Genomic DNA, 20831 nt, shown 5'->3' with positions numbered 1-20831 from the left:
ACATTCATGTATCCTTACAGAAATAATTATTTGCCTAGAGAGCAGTTTTTAACAATAGTACAATATATTACAATATGATATAATTGTACTTTACTGCAAGGGAATTATTCATCACTGTTAATACCTCTACAATAAATATATAGAGACAAAACATGCTGAATTTCTTACTTCTCAAATTCATTTACCAAGTCATTCATCATTTGTTCGTTCTCAAGAACAGAAAAACCTCCAGCAACACTTGTCATCTCAGGGCTATAGAGAATAATTTAAGACCAAAAGGAATTTATTTTAAAATTAGTTTCTGAATATGTCCAAGAAGACAGCTAAAATCAGATCTACTTCCCACTACTACTTCAGCAATATTTAATTTCCCAAATACTATCAGCAAATGAGTCATCCTACAGGTGTAAACTTTTCAGCCAACTAAAGCTTATGGCCTTAGGGCTGAGTTATTTCTTTTTTAATTTTTTGAAAAATACTTATAAAGTCCAATAAGCAATCATTTGTCATTTTAAATAGAAAAAAGGGAATATTATTTAAATTATTCTTGATAACTTAACATCAACTTTTTCTACCCACTGCATCACAATGCATTTAGAATTGTCCAGGGAATTCTGAGGGGCAATGATAAAGCTGTTGCCCTAATTCTAAAAGCCCATTTGTTTGGTTTGTCTTCCTCTACCAATCCGTTTCTGTGCTCTGTGTGCTCTTCTAGTAATAGAGCCTGACAAATAACCTCATGAGGCTGTGCTCACAGCTCTCGGGTTGATCTCATTCCTCTCCCACTACAAAAAGTGCAAGTGTGAGTGGAAGCTATTTTCCCTTCTGATTGATGGCTCCAAAGCTTATCTCTGAGTTCACAGCAGTGCTCCTTACAGTTAAAGCTATCAGGAGTTTGGTCACTCCTGAGACATAAAACCAAGTATCATTACAACAGCGATCTGGTAATAGAGAATATTACTGCATTATATAACCTTTTCTAAATCAGCCACTAGGTAATATGGTAGCCTCATATTCACAATTCTACACAATTTCATGATACCTAGAATTTTTAAAAATGGATATAGCTTATATCCATTACAATATTATTATAAAAAGATAATTTAAGGTTGGCATAAGGGCCAAAGGTAGAAATTAACTTAGTTTACGTAGAAGATAATTTGTAGAGGCCAAGGAGGCCCTTTGTACCCAAAACTACCTCGGGTCATTTAGCCCACCAAATACCCACTACCAGACCATGATCAAGATGAAATGCTATGAGGAAGTGAGAGAGAGCTGGGTTTATGCAACAAAGCTACGGCTGGATGGGCAGAGCGCATCTCCTGTCGCACGCACCCTGTTGCTCGTCAAGTGACATGGATCCGAGCTGTTTGTTAACCACAGAAGAAGGAGAATCTGAAACAAAAATGAGATTTCAACTTAAAAGTAAGCAGTAGAAAACTGCACAGCAAAGTCATGATCAACTCTAAGCTTAAGACAAAGGTCTAAGGGTGGGGAACAGAAGCCAGTACGGTGATGTATTTCCTAAGCAGTGAGTCAGCAGCCGTGGGCTTCAGACAGGTTATTCCACACAAGCATTTAGCAACGCTGAGAATGAGTTAAGAAAATAGTCTTCTACTTCCATGCATATACCTTTTATCAAATTCAAGTTTAGCATAGGTCAAGGCAGATAAAATAAAACTAGAGTATCTCCTTCACTAAACAGAAGACTCCTTCCCCTTCTCGAACCCCTTCCCAGCTCCTTAAGGATGGCTTTCATTCTGGACTGAGCATTCAAAGCATGAAATGAGATGCTTGCTATGCTTTGCTAGGTATTGCACCTTGAGTTGAAAATAGGAGCCCAAGTGAAGATGTCAGACAAAGAAAATGGTTTATAAGAGAAAAATCAATGAAGTAATTGCCATTACAGAAATATAGACAATGTTGGAAATTCTAAGATATGTTATGCATATTACAACTATACTCTGTTGAAGGCTTAGGTTTCTTTAGGTGCCTGGTGGGAAAAGAAAAAGAGAAAAGGAGTAGGTTTAATGGTCTGAGCTTTGTGCTTTCCACCCTGGCTTTAAATAGAACATTTAATTTTTTATCCTTTTGATACACTGAGTTTCTGTATAAGAATCTGTCCTATAAATGTGTTCTATTGTTTGGAAAACACTGATACAAAGAAAGGCAGCATGGGCGAATGGAAAGAGCACTCATCCGGGTTTATTGAGTTTTGATTCTAAACCTGGTTCTGACAATAATTAGCTATGTGACATTTTTAGATCTAAGCTTCACCTTTCTTCCTGGTCATCCTGGGGAACTAGTAACTTAAGCAAGGCATTGGAGAACAGAAGGAGGTGGCTACCAAGTCCTCGCTTGAGTTTCAGTGTCCAACAGGGCGATATGAAAAGGGAATATGTAGATAATAAGCACAGCTCTCTCCTAAATGTAAGAATACTTCCCGTCTCTAATCTCCTGTGTTCCAGTTCTTAGCAAATATTAGTAAGACAAAAACCTTGCACTTTTGGATAATCACCAGTTTCTATTCATCATGCCTTTATTTCCCCAAAAATAGACAAAATATTTTGAATCGAGAGTGTTCTTAACCTGATGGCTAAGAAAAGTTTTTCAATATATCTTGGATTCTCTGCAATTTTATATCACCTGATTGCTTCAATTTCTACACTTAAAAGTCTGAATCTTGGGGCCACTCCTATCAACTGTAAATCGTCTACCTTCTGATACAACCCGTCTGCTCAGAGACTTCTTTATTACTAGATTCTGATAAAGCATGTGCTCCGACTTAGGCTTACTTATCTCTTCATCGGAACATTCAGTTTAGCAAATCTGGACAACACACGCACGAAGAAGAAAGAACGGCAGTACGTCATCAGTTCCTGAGTCTATCCAGGCTCTACTTTCCCTTATAAAACTTCTCATTTAAGCATTTTAGACTTAGATACAACATTCCTACCATGTTGTTTTTTCAAGAACAGGTAAGTTGGTCTCTAGAGACAACCAAAATTATATTCCCTGCAGTAAAGAAAAACATAACAAAAACTTGAGTCACAGTGAAATAAATATTGGAAAATCTCCTAGAAAATGTCTTATGAATATTTTTTTGTCTCTTTGCATTTGTTATACATTTCACTGTGTTCTCATTTATAAGAGCCCTCAGAAAACTATGAACCTATCAGGGACTCATTTAACGAATACGGAATTTTCAATAAATATTATGTAATGTACAGGTCTTATAAAATGAAGTGCATCCTATCTAACTTCTTAGAGTTTAGAAAAGAATATGTCTTTAAAAAACGCACTGATGATTTAGAATGCTGTCACGGCCTCAAAATTATGGATTTTCAATCTCTTTAATGATTCAAACTATTAGCAAAGTTTACGTTAAAACAGAAAGACAGTGTTAAACAAGAAGGGTTTCCTTATTGGTTTTCAGCCTCTCACGATTGTATGCATCTGGGGAGTCATTTGTTGTGCCTCCCATCCTGAAAAGCCAATCTTTAAGAAGAAATCCTATCATTGCTTCTATTCCATTTTTAATCTTGGGTACAAGGCAAACTGGTTTTGGAAGGATTATTTTCCTGTCACATAAACATCTGAAGTAACATGTTTTTATACCACAAGATATTCATAAATACAATACCTGTAAGTTCTAACTTATAGAAATATTTCCAAATATTAACACAGTAAAATTAGCTCAATGCTGACTGCTTCAGCTGTCTGCATGCTCTACTCCATTTCCCTGTAAAATATCTTTCAGAAAGCACCATTACAAAGTAAAAATCAGACCATATGGTCTACTGATAACGTACTGCAAAATGCAACATGGTTGGTCTAGTTATTGGAAGTGTTTAGAATTATTAACATAATTTTTAAGGTAGAGATAAACTTTAGGCAAAAACTCAGTCAGTGCTGAGCTCAAGGTGTCTCAGGGTCAATTTCCGTATATTTAAAAAAAATTATATTTTGGTTTTGAAAAAAACTCTTTAGAATTTTCTGAATTTTCTCATCACAATTTTTCAATTGTAGACAAAATAAGGAATTATAGTCTTAAAGGTAATTAACAGGTACTCATCAGCCAGACTTTTGGGTTCAATTTTGGCTTTTCTACTCAGTTATACTATAATCCTGGACAAGCCATTTAAGGTCTATATGTCTCAGTTTCTCCATCTGTAAAATGGGGATAATCATAGTATCTACCACATACTGTTCTGGTGAAGACTTAATGAGATATCTAATGTAAACTACTTAGCACCGAGGAAAGGGTCAATTAAATGTTATTATTACTTGCCTGTTTTTCAGAAACATGATACTGAATGAGAAATAATGACAGGAAGCTTCCCAAGTCTCAAGCGCTCATTAAAGGTCGGGAAGGACTAAAGAACTAGACCAACATCACACCTGACTTACCAACTACTACTGCTATAAACACTAAAAACAGGATCGAATGCATCCACTTGAGAAGTGCTATACGTGACTGTTGCCACAGGACAGTGGGGAGTTGGGTGTTGTATAGCTCCTGCTTGCACAGGTTCGGGTAAGTGCTGATTTTTTCCAATATGGCTCAGTTTTGAAAAGCCCTTTTTGAAAGATAATCACCAATGTTTTATACCCTTTCGGGGTATAAAACTTACTTCTTTCTTTTCCAATCAGCAAAACCGTGCCATAAAGTGAAAAAACAGTTCCTACCTGACCCTCTCTAGGCTGGCTCCATGCTCCAGTGGGGCTCTGTGGTGGTCGGGCCAGTAGAGCAGACTCCACAGGGGCTGTCACTCTGAGCAGGAGCCAGCAGCCCAGGACTTCTGGGGGACCTGGAATGGAAAAAAAGAGTTGGGTTTAAAACCAGCACTGTGCCAACTGCCTCTGCCACAGCTGTTTCTGGCACGTCTTTACAGCTCACTCAGAACTCCGAATGCGGTCAGCTGTATACGGCTGGGGCACGAGCTAATTCTGAGGTAGCAAGTGAAAGATACCATAATTAAGATAGTACATTATTGTGTGCTGCTCTACTTAGGAGTATAAAAATTTTATGCAGTATTGTCTACCCCAACCTTGTGCTCTCTGTAAATCATGGCAGGCCAGACTATCTAAATAAAACAATAACTGGGAAACTGAGACATAAAGCAGCCAAATGACCTGTCCAAGCTCATCCAGTCACAGGAACAGGCTAAGAAGGCAACCAATCTAATACGTGAGCAGTAATCTGATGAAGGCAAATTCATCTCTTTATCATTAAAAAAAAAAAAAAAAAAAAAAAATCACCGAAAGCCTAGAAACAAGTCATGATGTATTTCCTAAAAGTCTAGGAAAAATTCTTAGTTTTTTAGCTTAAAAAAGTAAAAATATTTTATTTACTTATTTTTTAGTAAAAGTATTTTAATGTGATATATTCTGACTTCGAAAAATGAAATTTTTAGAAGTTAGCTATGGTCGGTCAATTAATGTCCACAATACAAAGACAATACTGTATTTATTCATTAAGTTTAAGAACATGTTTTGTTATTCAAATAAAACCTTATTTCCCTGTTGAATTTCATAAATTTAATTCCTATTCTGTGTTTTTATAATCTGTGTGTTCTGAAAAAATAAATTTTGCATTAAGCCGAATCATTTTTCCTCATATCCATAAATGGACAAATTAGATAGATTATATTGGTTGTTCTTTGTAACAAACTATATATGATTTAACTTTTTCTCATTTAATTACTACACAGTGTTCCCGTCACAACTGAGGACAGTCAAAGCAGCATTATGAAATGAACCCAGGATGCGTCACAGATCAGACGTACCGGGGCCTCACAGGAACGCTATGTTAAAAGCATAGGCTACACAAGAAGCACTTCACCTTGTAGGCGAAGGAAACGACACACAATCGCTCTGACACTAGAAGTCTCTACTACTGGCCATGGAGACAGGCTCAGCGGCCCCAAGATGTTGTTTAAAAACAAAGTAAAGGTTAACACATTTCTCAACCTCAAAATGAGGCAGTGTCTACGGAACTTTGGCTTTTTAAAGATTGCCACAAAAAGACTGATTACCAAATTAGATACTATTTAATGAGAAGAATACTCAGAGTTGGTAAAATAGCATCTCACTTCACAGAAACCACATCACTCTAAAGCTTTCTGGCTATAAAAAAAGAACCTGGTTGAATTCAAATTGGTAAGCTAGATATGAAATGCTGAGTTTAAAAATATTTTTCTAATGTCTACAATGTACAAATGTAGACAGTTTTGTATTTCGCACTCAAGCTCACTCTAATACTTGGTTTGTTACCTGTTAACTTCAGTATTTTAAAAATATGTATATACGTAGGTGCATTTTAACTTCCTACTTATTTGGTTTTTACGTTGCATATTTTTTCCTTTGAAACACATAAGCTACAGTTTTGTATATAGCACATAATTATAGCAAAATGTCTTATTCTTAAATGTCATGACTGTAACTTAACCTAACTCTCCAGTTAGTTTCAAGTACAGGAAAAAAAAAAATGATCAGAGACCTGGGCTGATACTCCTTCCACTAATGTAACACTGAATTAAAAATCAAGTCCAGAGTTTATTCCAAACATCGTATCTATATTATAGTTATTTAAATCTGTTTCATTCACCATGATATTATATAATGTGCTTTTGTTGTCAACACTTAGTGGAACAGATATTTATACAGTGGATACTGTTCAGTTCTACAAATATACAAACAGATTCCAAGTAGTTAAATTGGAGTTCTCAAAGTAATTAAATAAATACCCTAACTCATCACTCCTTAGGGTGGCGAAACAAAGTAGTATATCAAATTATCATAATCTCATTAGTATGAGAACCCAGCTACACTCTAGTTCCTAAATAAAAGATTTGTAGCATTTATGATGTAGTACCTATACAATAAGATGTATAGTACCTAACATCCATCTTGAAAGAATTAAATTGACAAATTATCTTGTGCTGTGTCTTTCACTGGTTACGTCAACAAATGTTTGTTGAGCATCTGGAGCTCACTGGCATAAACAAACTAGGCCATTAAAATGCTCAAAGAGGGCGCCTGGGTGGCTCAGCGGGTTAAAGCCTCTGCCTTCGGCCCAGGTCATGATCCCAGGGTCCTGGGATCGAGCCCCGCATCGGGCTCTCTGCTCAGTGCAGAGCCTGCTTCTCTCTCTCTCTGCCTGCCTCTCTGCCTGCCTCTCTGCCTACTTGTGTTCTCTGTCAAATAAATAAGTAAAATCTTAAAAAAAAAAAAAAAAGACATACTTAAAAAAATAATAATAATAAATAAAATGCTCAAAGAAAGAGAGAGAGGCACTAACCATCCCTGTCTATCAGAGTTCTACAGCATAGGAACAGGAACATGGGACTCGGGGGCATTTCTGCTGCCCTATGTATCAGAAAGTTGACTGTGTATACAAGGAGTAAGTAAGCAAATATTGAAGAAAATAATTACAGGAGGGGATAATGGAGTCAGCATGCTGGTTTGGCGGAACAACACTGTAATTCTAAAATCTAGGATCACACTCCATTCCCAGGAATACTGGTTAATTTCCACAGGAACAACAAAAGAACAACAACCACTGGGGCCATAAGCACAGATATCAATTCAGCATATAAGAAATTCCAATAAAAATATCAAAGCAGGCTCTGAATTCAGTAGATTATTCGAAAGTTGCTCATCTGCTATAAAAGTAATAATAAACATCAGCCCCCTCCCAGAAGTATTATGAGTAAAATTATGGCTTATAATTTTATTCATCTCTCTGGCAAATACTGCTGCCAAAACCTGTCCCTCCAGCCGTGGGATGACGAATACCCTCAAACACCCTCCACGCAGGACAGGGAGGGAGGGACAAGCTGCCAGCGCCACCAGCCCTTGCGGAAGGGGAGGAGGGAAGCATCTCGTTACACGGTAGCAGTGTTAAAACACCAACTCCACCAGCTGCGTGAGGACACTTGACGTTAATAACCTGAAGCCTGCGGGTCCTGTGAAGAGCCCTCGGGAGAGGACTGCTCGGAAGTGGAAGGCCGCTGGGCGCACGCAGCCAGTTCTTGCTGCCTCTGCTGCTCAGCCCTCTTAAGCCTCAGCTGTTGCAGGCGCTTGCGGAGCAGAGCTATCTCAGGCCCCCGCAAGAATTCTGACGCAGGCAGGAAAAGAAAGGTGAAAAGACAGCAGTGAAATAGAAAATAGGAAGAAATCTGATTATACGTTAAAGAGAGAAGAATATACACAAAATACATGTCTCATGGAGGAAACAAATTACTTACAAAAAATGAGTGACCTTTAGTTAGGAGATGATGACATATTCTAATGCTTGTTTAACTATAACGAATCACACACATAGTTCTCTAAGAGTGGTGAAGTAACTAAACAGAGTGAAAATAAAGTCTTCCATAAACGAAACATTTTAAAATGAATATTCCTTTCTTCACTAATTTCATCTTTTTCTAACAAAATGATACCAAGTAAAATTGGAAAATATCAGTTATCTAATCTGTATACAAATTATTAATTTCAACCATATAATTAAAATTCAATTAAAATCATGAAAAAGTTATATATTTGTAAACAGTTCTTGGAATTCACTAATGAAGAATTCTTTAAAAGTCAAAATTGCATATATTTTTCAGCTAAAATATTTCTTTATATTGAAAATGTCATTTACTTTTTTTAAGCTAAAATTATCTACATAATCCTTAATATGTTCTTAGCACAACGGTCACAGATAAAAGTGGGAATGTCACGCAGAATTCTGCAGGTACACTGGAGTGCCTACTATCTCTGAGGCACTGTTTTTGGCTCTGGGGAGAAATAAACCATTGAACAAACTAGTCCCTACTCATGTGGAGATTATGTTCAGAAAGGAAGACAGACAGCAGTGAACTCACACACACATATGTAATATACATGTATGTGTTGGTGTCCAACAGGGACAACTGGTGTGAAGCGAACTGAACAGGATCAAGGGAAGGGGACAGTAGTGGAGGACGGGTTGCTGCTTTCTGTATGGTCAGTAAAGAAGGCTTCTCTCCCAGGGGATTTTTGGACAAAGACCTTAAGGAATGAGAGAGTCGACCACACGGGTGTCTGGAGGGAGTGTTCCAGGTGGAAAGAAGAGCGTGTGCAAATGCTCGGAGGAGGAAGTGTGTCTGGGGGTGAGCTAGACCAGAGAGGGGATGGCAGAAGAGTTTGCTTAGAGGTGGGAGGTAGCATGGTCCCAGCGTTTTTGGCGCCGTAACAAGAAACTAAGAGCTGTCACTTACTGTGACAGGGAAAAGAGGGGGAACAAGCAGTAGCAGAGGGAAGAGGAGAAGCAACAGTGGAGACCCCGAACAGGGACTGAACGTAACAGTGTAGACTGGGGGTCGCTGGTGACGTTACCCGAAGCCACCTAGAGCGTAAGCGATAACAGAGACGTCTAAAACCTGGACTCTGGAGTGCTCGTGTTTACCAGGAAGAGAAATCTCTGGACACAGTGAGGAGGAGAAGCCAGGAGAAGGCTGGAGGACTGAGCAAGCACACCCTGCGGGCTGGGACGGAAGCAGGTCAGGAAGGGTGGGGGGAGCGGCTGTGCGGAATGCCGCGGATACAGTGGACAAGACACTGCACCGTGGAGTCCCTGACGACCTTGATGACCAAGAGCGGTTTCCGCAGAAATCGCAGGGCCCAAACCCAGACTGAACAGGTTCCAGAGAAAGAGAAGGTAATACAGCAGACACAACGTATATATGCTCTCTCCAGAAGACCCGCTGCTAATGGAACAGAGAAACTGATGACTGCTGGTGGGGAAGGAGAGTTCCAGGAGGCTTATCTGTTTGTCTGCTAGGGGACGATGTTTAATCGAGGGAAGGGAAAAGAGGATGCATGAAAAGAAGTGAACAAGTGCAGGAATGATGTCCTTGGGAGACCGAAAGAGACAAGCTGCAGTGGGTAAGGGGAGGGATTGGTTTTATTTATCTATTTGTTAAGATTTTTTTTTTTTTTTTTTTTTTTGACAGAAAATGACACAGCAAGAGAGGGAACACAAGCAGGGGGAGTGGGAGAGGGAGAACAGGCTTCCCGTAGAGCAGAGAGCCAGATGCGGGCCTCGATCCTAGGACCTTGGGATCATGACCTGAGCCAAAGGCAGACGCTTAATGACTGAGCCACCCAGGTGCCCCGAGAGACTGCTGTTCTGTTTTGTTTTTCAAGATTTTATTTATTTATTTGACAGAGAGATAGAGAGCACAAGTAGGCAGAGCGGCAGGCAGAGGGAGAGGGAGAAACAGGCTCTCCGCGGAGCAGGGAGCCCAATGTGGGACTCGATCCCAGGACCCTGGGATCATGACCTGAGCCAAAGGCAGCTGCTTAACAACTGAGCCACTCAGGTGTCCCAAGAGACTGGTTTTAAACAAAAATTTGATCCATTCTAACCAAAGGCAAGGCAGAGAGTCCACAGTTGCTGATCTGATGTTGAAGGTACTAGGAATTTTGTGTCTTGCGGTGACACCAGAAGGAAATGACACCAACTGTCAAACAACTTTGAGCCCCGTTTACATAGATCATAAGGTGCAAATTTGCTGTATTGTTTCACCAATCAATCATGTTAGAGATAATAACGTCTTGTTACCATGACCTCTACTTATAAAGAATTTTATTCTGTCAGTCAACTGGCAGTTAGGATTAAGCAAACAGTTCAAGTACTATCATAGTCTCTCAATGCCAGCTCCTCCTCAAAGTTCTCCAGTGCCAAGCAGAACAGTACTCACTGACTAAATACATCCCGATCCTCCAAGGCACGGTGCCTTCTTTTCAGGGATGTACACACACCTTATTTCCTGACAGCATGCATAGTAGCAATACTTCTAGCAATATAAAATAAATTATCATTATGCACCCACAAAGTTTATTTTACACATGTCATGTTTTGCTAAGAAATCAGAAAAAATATAGAAAAATCACTTGACTTTATTGCTGTTTCAAACCCTCTCTCTTATGTTGCCAAATGCTTTAAGGGAATAGAAGACTCTCCACCCAGAACCACTAGGTGCTGAAGCAGGCTCTAAGAGTAAGCAGCATGCTCTTTAACTTGGAAAACCAAGATTTAATGACAATAATGTCACGAACTATCTATTCAGCACTTTCAGCATTTTTAAAAGAACAACGTGTTTGTTTACTTCTAAGGCTGGCTGCATGTGACTTTTTCTCCCCTGGGTTAGAATGAAAAATGAGGCTATGGAAGGAAGTCACCACACAGCTAACCAGGGAGGCCAACACTACAAGCTCCAACCAGAATAAGCAAACTCAACAATTGGACGGAACAACAGTATTGCTAGCAGTCAGAAACATTACAGGCAGGTAAGATAGACACACATTACATACTTTAAAAAATGTACAGTTTATAATGTGAATAAATGCATTGAGGATTAGTGTTTGTTAATATTAACACGAACCAAAATGGAAAGAGAATCTATGAATACTTTGGGTTAAATTTTAAAAACAAACAAAAAAACCCTCAACAATGTTGAGGAATATCGGGAATTCCTAAAAGGAAATTTGTACTTCCGTCTCCTGAAACAACCTACACTATTCTTGTTTACTTCTCAAAGACTCCAGGCTAATGTCCCGAAGGAGTCAACTCCCACTGAAACTCTGGTTGACCTGACAAAGGTCCACTTGGCTCTAACCTCATGCCCTCCCTCTCCAAAACAGGTGTTATGTCCTGGAGACTGGATTATTTCTGTATCTAAACTGGTGGTCTTTATCTGCCTTCTGTAGATACGTCCTCCAGTCCCAATTTGCTTCTTGCCCAGGTGATCCTTATGCATATTTCTCTCAGAACTGTCACTCCTTTACTGACTTACAAGTTCCTCTGGTCTCTTCTTTGGTCTCCCCAAAGTTACCATTAACCCAATATTTCCACTTGTTTCTAATCTATGCATTGCCTCTACCTAGACTGAATAGACCCTGGCACCCTTTAAGGAACCTATAATCTGGTTATTTGGGCTTTGAAAGTTTTGCTTTGCTGTGCTGTACAACAGAGTTCTTAGTTCCCAACAATTTTTCTACAGAGCTCAATTTAGCTGTAAAGATTCTGAATAGACCTATATAAATTTGTAAATCTGGACAATTATTTGTAAACAGGCAGGAATTCACAGATAAGACATATCAGATACTATGTTAAAGAAACTAAATTCTCATGGTCTGAGTGGTGTATTTAATTAAAAACACATGGATCCCTTAGGTGACTCATTTCTCAAGGTGAGACTCCAAAGTGAATTTTGTATGATAACCACATTCAATCCAAAGAAACCACCTTCTCTAATCATATTCTTTTATTTAGATTAAAATAAGACCATTCTAAAAAGAGGAAGTCCTAAATCAATTCAAAATGAACAAAATAATTAAAAATTTCTTCCTTTTTATCTTTTTAGTAATTTCTATGCCCAACACGGGCCTCAAACTCACAACCCCAAGATCAACAGTTGCATGTTCCACCAACTAGCCAGCCAGGCACCCCAAAATAATTACACATTTTAATAAGTGCTTTCCAGGCAGTAAACAGGGCTATATAAAAGAGAGTGATACTGCAGTAAAGACACCTGAACTCAGACACAAGGAAAACGGAGTCGGCTGCGATGCGCCAGGGGAAGAGCTTCTCAGGTACGGAGAACAGTACGTGCAAAGGCTCAGAATCAGAAACAAGAGGCAGAATAGAACTTGGCACATTCAAGGAAGTAAAGGAAACTACTGCAGGTACAGCCTAACACTCACCGGGAACTAAGAAAATGCTATGCAGTGAGGTTAGAGAGGTGGGAAAACCCAGGCCACATAGGTCCTTGGAGAACCACAGTAAAAAATTTCAAATTTTTTTGCAGTTCTGCTCCTAAATGCAATTAGAAGTCTTTGAGGGGTTTTAAACAGCAAAGTTACGTAATCTGATCTAACAGCGTAAAATCCTCACCTGGCTGCTACATGGAGAATGAAGACTAGGGAGCGAGAAGAGTAAACGCAAGGAGGCCAATTAGCAGACAAGAAATGAGGGGGGACTGGAAGAAGAAGAATTTGTTTTCGACGCAGAACCAACAGGACTTGCTGATGGACTGAGCATAGACACGAAGGAAAGCAAGGAATCAAAAGTGACACACAGGCTGTTAAAATAAGCAAATGGGGCAGGTGGTTTTAAATTTACCGAAATATAAAGCAGCCAAGATGGAAGAATTTACCAGATGGGAAGGATCTGAGGCGAAATTAAGTTTTAGTTTGGACATGTTAAGCTCAAGATATCCAAAGACAACCTAAAAGAAGAGTCAGACGAGCAGCTGGACACAAAAGTCTGCAAGTCAAAGCGGAAGAGGGGACTGCTGACGTCCATCTGGAAATCTTCACCTTAGAGGGGCTAGTGAACAGCTACGGGAACTGATGCAGCCCCGCCAGGAAGACAGAACAGAGAAGAGAGTGCAGACTAAGGAGTTCTGCTAAAATATTCAGAAGTAAATAGAACAAGAACTATCAACAGCGATTACTGAAAACCAGCTAGAGCTGGTAATAAAAGGAAAACGTGGTACCACAGATGCCAAAAAGTAAAATGTTTCAAGAAAGCAATGTCAGACTATGTTAAATGCAGATGGATGAAAATATCTAGTAAGATGCTAACAGAAGTCACTGGTGACTGACCAAAAGCCTCAGTGGAAACGGAGCTGAAAGGCAGAACAGAAGTCGGCTGACAGACAGATGGACGGGGGTAAGAAAATGGAGACAGTGTGTGAGCACCTCTTGTGAAGACGATTATGAAAGGAGCAAAGACACAGGCTGGGGGAGAGTGTGGGTACAGCACGTAAGGGAAATTTTTTTTTTTTAATATTTTCTTTCTTTCTTTGTCAGAGGGAGAGAGGGAGGGAGGGAGACAGGAGGCTGAGCACAGGCAGGAGCACCGGTGGAGTGAGAGGGAGAAGCAGGCTCCCCACTGAGCAGGGAGCCTGATGTAGGACTCAATGCCAAGACCTTGGGATCATGACCTGAGCTGTAGGCAAACGCTTAACTGACTGAGCCATCCAAGCATCCCAAGGGAAGAAATTTTTTTAAGAAAACAGGTAATAGCAGAGCACGTTTAAGGTGGGAAAGGCGGTGCTAATGGCGCAGAGAAGCAGCAAAGGTGAGAATCTGGAAAGGGATGGCTCGCCTTTGTCAAGAGCAGACATAATTTTTCCCCAAATGTGTCTGTTTCTATCACGGAAACGAGAATGTCAGGGGATTCAAAAGTAGGAAAGTGAGCGCTTCCCCCCACAAGCTGCGTAGCCGAGGGAGGGATGAGGGAGAGGAGGGACAGAAGTCAGAGACAAGAGGGCGTTGAGCACTTCGTCTAGCTGTCGGGCAACAATGCTGAAAGACTGCTCCGACGTGGCAGGGAGCAACCCGCGAGCTGTGTGCTTGTGACGTTCTGCACGACGCAGTTGTGGGCTAAGCGAAGGCGAATGACTGGGTTCACAAGGGGATTCTGCAGGCCAGTGTCCACATTCCCGTCCTCCCTTTCCTTCACCCCAGCAAAGTGACAGACGAAACACGAGGAACATAAAGGAAACATTTACATAATGTGGAATCCACAGCAAGGCAAGAAGTATACTTTTTCATTCTGTCTCTGTGCAAGGCAACAGAGGCACACCTCCAAGATTCTGCGGGTTTGGTCCCACAGTCCCACAATAAAGTGAATATCCAATAAGGCAAGTCAGATGAATTTTTTGGCTTCCTTGTGCATATAAAAGTTACACCTGCACTATTCCATAGTCTTTTAAGTGCAACTGTCTGCTATCTAAAATGTTAACATACATGCCTTAATTTAAAAATACTTTGCTGCTAAAAAAATAAAGGTAACCATCATTGGGCTTTCGATGAGTCACAACCTCTTCTGCTGGTGGAGAGTCTTGCCTTGAAGTTTCTGGCTGCTGAAAGGTGGGGTAGCTGTAGCTTCAATGGACTCTTTCACTAACAATTTCTCCATGGCACGTGACATTATTTCATACCATTTTATTCATAGCAGAACTTTCAAAACTGGAGTCAATCCTCTCAAAACCCTGCCGCTGCTTCATCAACCATGTAACATCCTACATTCTCTGTTGTCATTTCGACACTGTTTACAGCATCTTCACCAGAAGCAGACTCATCCGTACGAGACGACTCATCCGTTCAAGTCTGACTCTGAGACGGCGGCAGTCCTGTCCCATCTTCAGGCTCCACGTTCCCTGCTGGTTCTCCTGCTATGTCCACCCCACCCACCATTACTTCCTTCACTGAAGTCTTGCATCCCTCAAAGTCATCCATGTGGGCTGGAACTGACTTCTTCCAAAGTTCTATTCATGTTGATATTTTGATCTCTTCCCATGAATCATGAATATTCTTTTTAAGTCGGCTCCATGCCCAGTGTGGGGCCCCAGGTAGGGCTAGCACTCACAACCCTGAGATCAAGACCTGATCTGAGATCAAGAGTCAGACACTTAACCGACTGAATCACCAAGGTGTCCTGACTCATGAATATTCTTAATAACATCTAGAATGGGGAATCCTTTCCAGAAGGTTTTCAATTCACTCTCCCAGACCCAACAAAGGAATCACTATCTATGATAGCTGTGGCCTTACAAAAGGTATTTCTAAAATAAGAAGGTTTGAAAGTCAAAATGAGGGTTGACCCAAGGGTTGCAAGATGGATGTTGTGTTAGCAGGCATAAAAACATTAATCTTGTACATCTCCATCAGAGCTCTTGGGTAACTAGATACACTATGAATGAGCAGGAATATTTTGAAAGGAGTCTTTTTTCCTGAGCAGCAGGTTTTAACAGAGGACGTAATATCCAGTGTACCATGTTGTAAGCAGACGTGTTGTCATCCAGGTTTTGTGGTTCCATTTCTAGAACCCAGGCAGAGTAGATTTAGCATAAATCTTAAGGGACCTAGGGTTTTCAGAACGGGGAATGCTGGCTTCAAACTTTTCTCCTGAAGCTTCCAAATCTCTCTGAGCCTTCACAGAGTTGAAGAGAGCGAGGGGCCTTGCTCTGGATTAGGCTTTGGCTTAAGGGAACGTTGTGGCCACTTCATCTTCTATTCAGATCACTACAACTTGCTCCATGTCACTTATCCTTCACGTGTCCACTAGAGCAGCACTTTTGATTTCTTGCAAGAACTTTTCCTTTGCATTCACACTTAACTAGCTGTTTGGCACAAGAGGCCTAGCTTCCTGCCGGTCCAGGCTTCCAGCAGCCTTCCTAACGAGCTCTGTCATTCTTAGTTTTCACTTAAAGAGAGGTGAGACTCTTTCTTTCACTTGAACACTAGAGGCCATTTCGGAGTCACTGACTGGCCTAACTTCAATATTGTTGTATCTCGGGGAATAGGGACGCCGAAGGAGAGGGACAGAGAGACAGCAACAGCTGTTCAGCAGAGCATCAGAACATACACATGCTAACAGAACAAGTTCACTGTCTTATGCAGGTGGTGTTTGTGGGGCCCCAAATCAATGACAGGAGTAACATCAAAGATCACTGATCACAGATCACTGTAACAAATACGGTAATAACGAAAAGGTCTGAAATAGTGTTAGAATTACCAAAATGTGACACAGATGTGAAGCAAGCAAATACTGTTGGAAAAATAGTACCGACAGACTAGCTCGACGCAGGGTTGTCACAAAGCTTCAAAGTGTAAAAAACAAAATATATGCAAAACACAACAAACTAAAAGCACAGTAAAATGAGTTATGTTTATAGTAAAAATCATGGCTCTAAACTGACACTCCCCCTTACCATATGGATAGTTCCTAGTATCCATAAACCTATCTAACCCAGAAGTGCAGAAGAGATTGGGAAAACAAAAAACAGAAAAAACTCATTAAGTCCTTATTGTTAAAATGCTGTACTCTGGGATAATGAAACGCCTGCTGTCAAAACAATTCCAGGCATAATCTTTAGATATAACAACTAACATCAAATTATTTTCTTCAATACTGACTCTATATTCCTAATATGGAAGTATTCTGATTTTCCAAAGTGCAGTCAACCAAAATTCTTTCAACTGGTAGAGACCACTTAAAAATATTTCTTTACTTCTTTAAAAAAATTACAGGCAAAGGGTGCCAAGTAATGAGCAAAACAATGATTACATGATCATCACAATTTTTCTCCTATTTTGATGATTCAAATGACTACTTACATTACACTTAGAATGTAATGACTACTTATACTTACATTAAATACTGAAAGGGATTTAGCAATCTGAAATGCAGTGTTTATTGTGTGAAATATCTGCACCAAAAAAGTAAAATGAAACTCCAAACGAAGTACTTTACTCAGAAATATGTTTAGAAACAAAAAAACTAGTCAGGGTTCAGTGGCATGTGAATATAAGCTAGGGAATCTTCTTGCCAAGTTTTCCTGATAACTTTTAACCGACCAGAATCTTTAAGAATATTTCTCAAAATGCTGTAACTTTAAAAAAAAAATTTTTTTTAACCAATTTTACCTGCTTTGACAAGTAAACTTTTGACTGATTCTGTCATTACTTCCCAAACACTCCAAAATATCTTACTTTCTCATAACCTGAAACACTATGTCAACTAGACAGTGGAAAACCTGACTTTAAAGCTCAGATTTAGCTATTATAAATAAATTGTGCACAAGTCTTAATAGTTACATAATTGACTCTGGCTTCTATTCCCATAGAAACTGAAGCGAATTACCAAAATGGGATATACAATAAAAGAATGCCTAAGATACAACACCCTGTATTTGGTGATCTGGTATTAGGTTTCAGAGACGAATAAAGTGACACCTTGGCAGTCACACTGTTCGGAATTTTTATAGGCTTTAGCTTAGGCCTGCCAGCTGTATCTCTAGTTGCTAATATTTTTTATTATATGTCAAGTAAAATGCCTCTATATAAGAACCCAAAGAAAAATACGAAAAAACTCCTAGTGGTTATTATAATTACATGTACACAGTTAAAATGCCAAGTAAATTATAGTCGTATTTGCTGAAAATTACTGTTACAAATACTAGGACATTCCATAGTTGGGGAAAGGGGGAGTTGGAACATGAGGAGTTTTAACACTGAGAGGACAACAGTATTTTAACAGAATTTAGGGATTGATTTTTTTTTCACTAATAACAAGTTCCAAGAAGACAAGGACTTGTTAAAATAATTTTTCATGTAAATATAGGAGAAATAAATCTTTTGGTAAATGGTATACGTTATTGACAAGACATGTTATCAAATGTACCATAAGGAATGTATTTAATGTATTTTATGATGTAAAGAAAAATAATAAAAACTATAAAAGAGAGGAACTGATAACAGAGATACAGCCGAGTAAGTCTAGAAAAACATCTTCATCTATAATGACTTATAAAAGTAATCTTTAAGTCAAACACATGAAGCTATGTCAAAACACTATCTGCTGGTACCTATATTTTTTATAGAATTGTCTTAGGTAAACTGAAGATTCTGGTATTTGTTAAATTCATGCAAGTTAGGCACACCTGAAGTTTGTCTTTAAGTTACATGTTCACGGCATAGTACGCGTCATTCTGATTTATTCCGGCAAGAACAAGTTCATGTGATTTAGTATCTTTCAAACCAGCCCACAAAGAGGTATTCACTGTCAGAACTCATCAGGCGAAGCCCACGGAAAGAGTGCGTCCTCACCAGACTGATGATGCGTGCGGCGTCCAGAGGCCTCCACAGGCTGCCTGTGCTCACGGTCTGGGGAAGACAGCGAGGAAGCAGGAGGAGGGCTTTCTGTAGAGGAGGGCGTCAGGTGAGCCTGCGCGGACACTGCAGGGGACGTGGAAGGCTCAAGCGACTGGCCAGCCGAAGGATCTACTTCCATCGCACTTTCCCCCACTTCCAAACCAGCGCTTGACCGGGCCGTAGGAAGAGCGGATACATCCGACTGGCTCGTTCCACCTTCAAAACACACACATTAGTGCAGATTCAAATACTAACTGCTTTCCAAAGCCAGTTACTCGAAGGAGATATATTCAAGAAGTTCATGTGCAGCTGTACATGCCTGTACACACACAGAAATATGTAATTCCAGGATATTAAAAGCACCCAGGGATGGTTTGATCCCTCTGACCAAATAGGCTAATCAAGAGAGATAAAATCTATGTACAGAACATTTTTGTTAAAATAATCAGTCTTTCAAGATCAATACGGTACCTTCATTTAGACAAAGCTAAATAATAGGTTGTGAAATGCCTACAAATAACATCTAGTCCCTTTAATTTGAAGATGATGTTTCTAATTTAATGACCGGCTAAAAGGAGAATGGATTTTGTTTGTCTGCTTATTTCCTTATTCCAGAAGAAGAGAGCACGCACAACACTGGAGGCAGGAGGGCTGACAAAGATCTCCAGCAGGCTCCACGCCAAGCACAGAGCCCTACATGACCCTGAGGTCCATGCCTGAGCCGTTATCAAGAGTCAGACGCTAAACCAACCGAGCCACCTGGGGTCCAGGAGAATGAACTTTATTGATATGTTTCCATTCTACAACATAATGTCTTCTTTGGTAAATATTTGAGAAAAATTTTATTGGGAAGAGTAAAGTTACAAATAGGTCAGAATAGGATTAAGTTCCTGATTCCTGCTTCATTAGGAATAATGTGTTAACCACTAAACTAACATGATGCAGCCATGATTTAAAAAGGCTTGAGTTTCTATGCCTTATGCTAGGCTTCGTGCTATCTGCAAAGGAATAATTAGGAATAGTCCGTAAACAATTACTGTTTCCCCTCAAGTCTAGATGTTTCTAAAAGAAATATGGAATGGACTAACCCAACTCATGTCTCACAAGATGCAACTACCAGAGAATATGAAGTTTTCTCTTTTAATTATCATGACTTAATTGTTTCTTGTTTTAAATTTAAGCACAAATTCAGTAACTCTTAGGCAAATCCACAGTCAAGGAATTTTTTTATAAAGTTAACTGAAATCAGGAGTTAATAAGAATCATTTATGGAAAAATTCTATTTAATTTTAAAATTTTGGAGTTTTAAGACAATAGGGAGCTAACTTTTACACTCCTCATTTTTTTTTTTTTAAAGATTTTATGTATTTATTTGACAGAGAGAAATCACAAGTAGATGGAGAGGCAGGCAGAGAGAGAGAGAGAGAGAGAGAGAGAGAAGCAGGCTCCCTGCCGAGCAGAGAACCCAATGCGGGACTCGATCCCAGGACCCTGAGATCATGACCTGAGCCGAAGGCAGCAGCTTAACCTACTGAGCCAGCCAGGCGCCCCACACTCCTCATTTTGACAGATAAGTAACTTGCCCAAGACCCCAAACTACAAAGTAGTGAACCAAGATATGAAAATAGGTCAGCTAACAACTAGAAACTGCAACTAATAACCAATGCCTAAGTAAGATAAAGGAGAAACTATTCCATTATATAGAACTTCTCATCCACAGAGTTTTATGTATTTCCACTCTCAGAATGCATACAAAAATGCAATACAGGGCGCCTGGGTGGCTCAGTGGGTTAAGCCGCTGCCTTCGGCTCAGGTCATGATCCCAGGGTCCTGGGATCGAGCCCCGCGTCGGGCTCTCTGCTCAGCAGGGAGCCTGCTTCCTCTCTCTGCCTACTTGTGATCTCTCTCTGTCGAATAAATAAATAAAATCTTAAAAAAAAAAAAAAATGCAATACAGAAAGGAAATATCAGAATTTCTTACTTTGCTTCAGAAAAGCAAAGAATAAGGGCCAGGTCTCCTGGTATGTGAAGGACAAATTATACCCAAGACCCTTGGTCCTCTACGGCTCGGCACAATACAGTTAAGAACCTATGACTACCACAGATACAAAGCGTATAAACTGAACGACAGC

General features: G+C 39.8%; 1 protein-coding gene across 6 annotated transcripts in view; it reads right to left on the bottom strand.

The window, feature by feature from the left end:
* The window catches only part of DCAF6 (DDB1 and CUL4 associated factor 6), a 139423-nt gene that overhangs the window by 52300 nt on the left and 66292 nt on the right, over positions 1-20831 (bottom strand). For 2 of the 6 annotated variants that reach the window (XM_059147032.1, XM_059147033.1), the window contains exons 10-12: positions 18655-18915; positions 7955-8122; positions 1336-1395 (exon numbers count right to left, since the gene is read on the bottom strand). In XM_059147032.1, the coding sequence (XP_059003015.1) occupies positions 1336-1395; positions 7955-8122; positions 18655-18915 (489 nt within the window). The remainder of the gene's footprint in view (positions 1-1335; positions 1396-7954; positions 8123-18654; positions 18916-20831) is intronic. The other 4 variants (XM_059147034.1, XM_059147035.1, XM_059147036.1 and 1 more) reach the window with 2 other exon arrangements.

This window comes from Mustela lutreola, chromosome 14, assembly GCF_030435805.1.
Source record: "Mustela lutreola isolate mMusLut2 chromosome 14, mMusLut2.pri, whole genome shotgun sequence".
Lineage (NCBI taxonomy): Eukaryota > Metazoa > Chordata > Mammalia > Carnivora > Mustelidae > Mustela > Mustela lutreola.
This window is presented reverse-complemented; position numbering and strand designations above follow the sequence as displayed.